The sequence below is a fragment of the Eutrigla gurnardus genome, assembly GCF_963514095.1.
Source record: "Eutrigla gurnardus genome assembly, chromosome: 15".
Lineage (NCBI taxonomy): Eukaryota > Metazoa > Chordata > Actinopteri > Perciformes > Triglidae > Eutrigla > Eutrigla gurnardus.
This window is the reverse complement of record NC_139938.1, coordinates 16,250,990-16,258,446: the sequence shown is the minus strand read 5'-3', so window position 1 is coordinate 16,258,446 and position 7,457 is coordinate 16,250,990. Positions and strand designations below refer to the sequence as shown.

The following is a 7,457-nucleotide window of genomic DNA, read 5'->3' as shown; positions in this document are numbered from 1 at the left end:
GTTAATGGAATGCAATTTTTTCACTTTTACTATTAATACTTTAATATATGTTTATAGCATGCATACATTTGTTTTTATTATTTATTTATTTTTAAATGTTAAACTTTATTTTATTATTGGCTTGTTTCAATGGGGTTTTTTTCTCCAATGTTTTTAACTTCTCCCGATAATAATGAAGGAAGTAGAAAAACATTGGAACTGTAAAATAAACGTTGCGTCCACTCGGACATTTTAGTATACGGAACCGGAAATGAGTCCATTGCTGTTTTCATTCCGCCGCGGTCCACCATGAAGGAAGCGAACATGGCTTTCCCGGTGAGTGTGGGCGAGCTGCTCCGGGCGGACCTCCAGGAGGACGCGCTGTACCGGGACGACGGCCTGTGTGTGGTCGGGGTGTTCGGGAAGAGCAGCATGCAGCCCGGCCCGCAGAAGGAGTCCATCGTCAACAGTCTGTCGGACAAACATATCTTCCCGCTGTTCGGCGGGCCGGAGGACGGCGGCTCCGCGGACAGCCTCATCCAGGCGTTCTACCACCAGGAGAGCCGGGTACTCTACCTGTTGCTGTCCTCCGTCTGCGACAGCCGCCAGCTGCTGCGGGCCTGCGAGGCTCTCAGCGCCGGCACCGGCCACTCGGACGCCCACGACTTCTGGAAAGGCCTGGACAGCCAGCACTGCCTCCACCTGCTCTACATGTTCTCCGTGTGCCACGTCCTGCTGCTCGTCCACCCGAACCAGACCTTCGACGTGACCTACGACCGGCTCTTCCGGGCCCTGGACGCGCTGCGGCAGAAGGCGCTGCCTCTGATCCGAGCTGCCATCAAAGACTGCCCGGTGTCCAAGGAGTGGAAGGTGAACTGTCGGCCCTGCCCTCCACGGCTGCTCTTCGTCTTCCACATGAACGGCTCTCTGAAGGTCTGGTCCGTTATTCATGCATTGAAGAGATAGTTCCGATGTGTAGAAGTGGTGTTGTATGAGGTACTTATCCCAAGCTTAGCTTGTTTTTTAGTTTGTGAGGTTTTAGGGAAGTACTTTCTCAATGACTCTTATTATCTTTCACCTGTTTTCCCCGTTTAAAAGTGGTGATTTATGAGGTACTCATCCATAGTCCATGTATTATAGTGACAGGAGGGCCAGGATGTTGGTGAAGCAATGTTCTACTCCTTATCTTAGACACTTTTTCACAGCTTTGCTTTGTCCTGAAACAGCCCTTTTGTGACGGGGAACTTTCAGGATGATTTAGTGCCCCAGCAGCTTCTTATCTTTTAAAACTATAGAGTGACACTTTAGGAAATTTTGCTTATTTTCATTATAACTAGGGATGCACGATATTGATTTTTTGAAGCCGATACCGATATCGATAACTTTCTGCTCCTCGGGACCGATACCGATACCGATAACCGATAATATTGTTATTCGTTTTTGAATGTATATTCAGATCAAATTCAGGTCAAAAACACTAATGACTAAGCTTAGGTAGATTTAGCATAGCTTTGCCTTTTACCAAACACCTAACCAGATGTATCACAGTGACATGATAATTATTACTATGAACAAAAGAAAGCCAAGAACAGTTTTGACTCTTCAATAAAATGACAATATTTATTTTTTTCAAATAAATATGTAAGTGAGTCAGTCAGTCAGTCAATGACAACTTTCCCTGAGCAGCATGGGATATGCACACACAAGTGCTGCTACATTAAACTGTTGGTCCTGATCCACACAGAAATGTAAACTACGGTAATAGGCAGAAATATCAGCAAAGCAACAGCCACTACTGCGGATGTGATCCCCTCCATTCAAGCGCTGACGCGACTGCTAAAACGAACGTTACCAACAGACCACGGAGTGAAAACATCAAAGGAAACCCCGTTAAAAGCAGTGGAAACGCGTTTTGGTGACATCGAGGAAAAGCCACTGTATTATCTCTCAACTATATTGGACCCGAGGTACAAGGACCGCTACTTCACCCGTGCATCAAAACGCTAAGCTACGGGCTCGCTGCTTCTTTAGCGGCGCCGGCGTCTTCATACGCTTTTAACACACCGTCGTAGCGATGGTGATGTGCGAGGTGACTTTTAAGGTTGGATGTATTAAAGCTCGATGCCTTTTTCCCTCCTCTTGGAACTTCTGCATTGCATTTGTTACAAATGGCAAGCGATTCAGTTTCCTCAGAAACTTTGAAGTAGTCCCACATTACAGACGCCATGCGTGTTTGTTTACTAGTCTTCCTCCTCCACTCGCTCGCAGCCTCTACGTCACAGCCAGGCATGAGAAGGGAGCGCTCGATTTGTGGATTAACTCCCTCCTCCGAAACCTGTGATACCACAGTAACCACATCACATGCTAAACGGGAGGCGCCTAGAAAAAAACTAACGTCCCTCATCCCAATCCACCCGTATGACTGTTTTAACACAAACATCCTATCGTCGGATTATCGGAGGTATTAATAATTGTATCGGATTTATCGGGTTGACGTCATAATTCCTATTATCGGGCCGATAATTATCGGTCCGATAATTATCGTGCATCCCTAATTATAACTGCAAGAAAGTGCAGATGTTCCACAATGTATAGTATCCTCCTAAGTCACAGCCCTGACCAGGGTCACCAAACCTAATTTAACTTGACACCTTTTTGGTTTGATTTTCCGAAGGTCTCTGCAAACGGCTCGGACTCCGGAGGAAACCAAGACAAGGCCAAGAAGCACTCTCCCAGGAGGAGGCTGCAGCACGCTCTGGAGGACCAGATCTACCGCATCTTCCGTAAAAGCAGAGTCCTGACCAACCAGAGCAGCAACTGCTTGTTCACCGTGCCCGCCAACCAAGCGTTTGTGTACGTGATCCCCGCCGTAGACGAGGACCCCGTGGGCGCCCTGCTTAGCCAGCTGCGGTCAAACTGCATCTTGTGTGAACCGGACAACACCGTGGTGGTGTCGGGGCCGCGGCGGTATCAGCAGATCCGACGCTCGGCTCGGCAGGCCGGCTGCGGCGCAGACCCGGTCAGCGTGATGATGGGCGGTCCGCTGGTGGACTGCAGCTTGAGGGAATTCCTCTGGCAGCACGTGGAGCTGGTGCTCACCAAGAAGGGCTTCGACGACAGCGTGGGTCGCAACCCGCAGCCGTCGCACTTTGAGCTGCCGACCTACTCCAAATGGGTCCAGGTCGCCTCGAGACTCCACCAGGTGCTAATTAGCAACACAGAAGAAGAAACGGCGGAGCTGGCCTTGAAAGTGCAAGGTCAGCTGAAGGTGTTGGAGGGTTTTCTCGAGGCGGACACAAAGTTCTCTGAGAACAGGTGTCAGAAAGCTCTGCCGCTGGCTCACAGCGCTTACCAGTCCAACCTCCCCCATAATTACACCACCACGGTGCATAAGAACCAGCTGGCGCAGGCCCTGCGGGTGTACAGCCAGCATGCTCGCGGCGTGGCTTTCCAGCGCTACGCGCTGCAGCTCCACGAGGACTGCTACAAGTTCTGGAGCAACGGCCACCAACTGTGTGAGGAGCGAAGCCTGACCGACCAACACTGTGTTCACAAGTTCCATCTGCTGCCTCAGCCAGGTGAACGCCTCCTACTTTATTTTCCTCACTGCACGGAGGCTTATAATGTGATACACAATAATGCAATTTTCTGCACACGTTAATCAGACAAAAAATCTTGATCTTGAACACAAGAAAAAAGTTAAAAGTTTATACATATTGAAAGGGAGTCAACCAATAACACAAAATTAAATCTGACTGTGATTTCTGTAGGAGAGAAGCCAGACGTGGACCGCAACCCTCCCATTCTCAACCACAACAGCAGGGGGCGCTCCACCAGCTCCTGTAACTGCGGCAGGAAACAGGCTCCTCGCGAGGATCCGTTTGACATCCAGGCTGCCAACTGTGATTTCTACCAGGTCAGAGTTCAAGCAGCTTCTCCTCACAGATTGTCAAATATCACCCAATGTATAATCTAACCTGTGTTGTCATTCATCCTGCAACATTTATACATTTGTATTGTCTGTTTAACCAAAGGATTAAGGACTTTTATTTGATACATTATTATTTTCAAAATATTGATTATACCCACTTTAATTAAAGTCTGAATATTAGTTTTCTTTATTGCATGTTTTTAATGGTGTTCTCCCCGAACAGATGCTGGAGGAGAAATGCTGCGGGAAGCTGGAGAAGATCGAGTTTCCCGTCTTCCAGCCCAGCACTCCTGACCCGGCCCCAGCCCCGGCCAGCAACCCGGCCCCAGCCCCGGCCAGCAACCCGGCCCCGCGGCTCCCGAGCGAGGCCTCGGAGTCCGGGGAGGCGGAGAGGCTGAAGGAGCCGAGCACTGCTCAGAGCCACACGCCCGGAGACACCAGCCTCAGCCTGGCTCTCAGCCTCGGCCAGTCCACGGACAGTCTGGGACCCTACGCGGACGGAGAGGGAACCGAAACCCAAGTCCAGCAAAAGAGGCCGAGCCTTGTTGACCGGCAGCCCTCCACTGTGGAGTACCTCCCGGGGATGATGCACTCCGGCTGCCCTAAGGGCCTGCTGCCCAAGTTCTCCAGCTGGTCGCTGGTCAAGCTGGGCCCAGCCAAGTCATACAACTGCCACACGGGTCTGGAACAGCCAGGCTTCCTGCCCGGCTCCTCCTTCCTCTTGCCGTGGGACTTGGTGATTCGCTCTCGGTCGGAGGAGGACACGGGGTTGACGGAACCTTTGGATGGAGGCACCTCCTCATGGCCAGCCCCCAACAAGTCCCTGGTGGGGAAGCGAGGGAGCACCGGAGGGCTCGGGAGGAGCCGCAGGAGGGACGACATGGCTCGGATCTTCGTGGGCTTCGAGTACGAAGACATCAGGGGCAGACGCTTCATCAGCTGCGGGCCGGATAAGATCGTGAAGGTGCTGGGGCCCGGGGGTGCCAAAGACCCCGCCACCAGGGTGCTCAACAACGACATGCCGCTGTACATCTCGTCCCCTTCGCAGGGCCGTGGCCTGAAGTCTCACTTCGCCCAGCTGACTCGCCTTTTTATTGTGGTGCCGGACGCCCCTCTGGAGGTGACCCTCAACCCACAGGTGACGTCTCCTTTTTATTCCTTCAGTACCAAAACAATCCAGTTTATGGATATCCGTGTCCACAGCTCATTCAGTGGACTTTCATTGGTCCCTTTGAATGTTACTCATATAGGAACTTCCTCTGAGGAGTGAATTAATGAATGAAACTCTCTGTGTGTTTGCAGGTGCAGCCCGGTCCGGCCCCCTGCCCGGTTTTCCACCCAGAGCAGACGGATCTGGTGGTGCCGCCTGATGGTCTCTGGGTTCTGCGGTTCCCTTATTCCTACTCAACGGACCGTGGCCCCTGTTACCCCCCCAAGGAGAACCAGCCCCTCAACAACCACAAGGTGCTGCGGGGCATCCTGAAGGCCACGAGCGCCAACCCTCCTCCACAGTGAGCTTTCACAGAACGCTGGACTTCTTATTTATTCACACCGGGGATAAAGGCACAGAATGTTTTTCATCTGGTTGGAATTACTTTAAATGCGTTGCTGATTTTTCACCGCGTGCCATCCAAACTTTAAAATTTACACTTTTGGCTTTGAGAAAAGTAACAAATTTCAGCACTTTTTTTTTAAACGGTCCCCTGAAATGCACATTGAAGTGTTTACAGTGTTTTTTAGGAAATATAAACGGCTTCATCAGGACTCTAGCAAACGGAAATCAGCAGCACAGCATCAACTAAAGTAGCATTTTGAACAGAAGTCGAGCGTCAAGAATTAGGCTCAAGTCCCCCTATTAAGCATTTATAATATAATATATTAAAGTATATAAATGCATTATAAACATACCATCATGTGGTTGTATGCAGGTTTGTCAACAACTAAAACTCCTGCCGTCCCTATAAGTGTAAAAAATGTTTGTTCTGATAAATGTGAATTATTGTAATATAATAATAATAATATTAGGGGGACGTCCAGGAAAGTGTTGGTATCACAACAACATGCGTTTGCTACTATTATGACATTGATTACAACAGATGTACTTGAGGACCGGAGCTGGAAGGTTTTTTCTATCAATAAAAATGAGGTGTTTTGTTATCTTTATGTGTTATCTTTATGTGAATATTATTTAACAGCAGCCGCAAAGAGAAAGTGCCTCAGGTTTCAGCATTACACACTTTGTCCACTAGAGGGGGTTGGACTCCTTTATCTTGGTTGAAACCACCTCACCATCAGCTGGTAGAGACCAACTACTAACATGTTTTATTCACAATTACACGTAATGTTTACAGTTCGGAGCATTCCAATATCACCGCTTTCCTGTGAAATTTGGGATTTAATTTAAAATTCATTTTCAGGCATGAAAACATAAACCTAAGTGTGACTTTTGAAAGCCCCAGACGACTTCCTCGCTGACTCTTTTCAACAGAACTGCAGAAAAGTAATAATGAAATGATATTAAATATTCGATCGATTTTACTCCAGAAATATTTACAGAAATAAACGGTGGGCTGCTGTAATCTTTTTTCCACCATTGTTCTGCATTAGAAGACGGAGCACATTGACAAAATTACCACTTTAGAATGAATGTTTGTTCGTTTCATCCACCAAACAGCAAAAGTAGCTTCATGATTCCATTTATTTACAGTGTTTTATTTCTATGAATCATGAACCAATGAGATCCTGATTGTTTTCTCCTGGTATTTAAATGTGGGCACAGTGAAAGGAACAAGGAAATCAATTAGTGATGTCATACGACCTTAGTAACACACACACACACACACACACACACACCGAGTCTTCAGGAATGTGGGTAATAACAAAGCTAAGACGAATGATTCAAGGTCATAAAGTTAACAACCAGTGGTCAAGATTTAAAGGGACATTCAGTGTTACACTTCCATTCACCATACACTTTCACTTCCATTCACCATACACTTTCACTTCCATTCACCATACACTGACAATTCCATTCACCATACACTTTCACTTCCATTCACCATACACTTACACTTCCATTCACCATACACCATACACTTTCACTTCCATTCACCATACACTTACACTTCCATTCACCATACACTTTCACTTCCATTCACCATACACTTACACTTCCATTTACCATACACTTTCACTTCCATTCACCATACACTTACAATTCCATTCACCATACACTTTCACTTACATTCACCATACACTTTCACTTACATTCACCATACACTTACAATTCCATTCACCATACACTTACACTTCCATTCACCATACACTTTCACTTCCATTCACCATACACTTACACTTCCATTCACCATACACCATACACTTTCACTTCCATTCACCATACACCATACACTTTCACTTCCATTCACCATACACTTACACTTCCATTCACCATACACTTTCACTTCCATTCACCATACACTTACACTTCCATTCACCATACACTTACACTTCCATACACCATACACTTTCACTTCCATTCACCATACAC

At 47.5% G+C, this 7,457-nt stretch overlaps 1 protein-coding gene across 1 annotated transcript; it reads left to right on the top strand.

Moving 5' to 3' along the window:
• Positions 1-202: 202 nt before the first annotated feature.
• Positions 203-6,067, top strand: smg8 (SMG8 nonsense mediated mRNA decay factor). The gene is made up of 5 exons (XM_084028964.1): positions 203-912; positions 2,654-3,557; positions 3,750-3,895; positions 4,134-5,048; positions 5,213-6,067. Exons 1-5 carry the CDS (start codon positions 289-291, stop codon positions 5,423-5,425), a joined length of 2,802 nt encoding a protein of 933 aa, XP_083885090.1. The 5' UTR covers positions 203-288; the 3' UTR covers positions 5,426-6,067.
• Positions 6,068-7,457: the final 1,390 nt, after the last annotated feature.

Coding starts and splice junctions, on each gene's coding strand:
- smg8 (XM_084028964.1), top strand. CDS start 289: ATGAAGGAAGCGAACATGGCTTTCCCGGTGAGTGTGGGCGAGCTGCTC. Junction 913..2,653: donor ACATGAACGGCTCTCTGAAG/GTCTGGTCCGTT, acceptor GATTTTCCGAAG/GTCTCTGCAAACGGCTCGGA. Junction 3,558..3,749: donor CCATCTGCTGCCTCAGCCAG/GTGAACGCCTCC, acceptor TGATTTCTGTAG/GAGAGAAGCCAGACGTGGAC.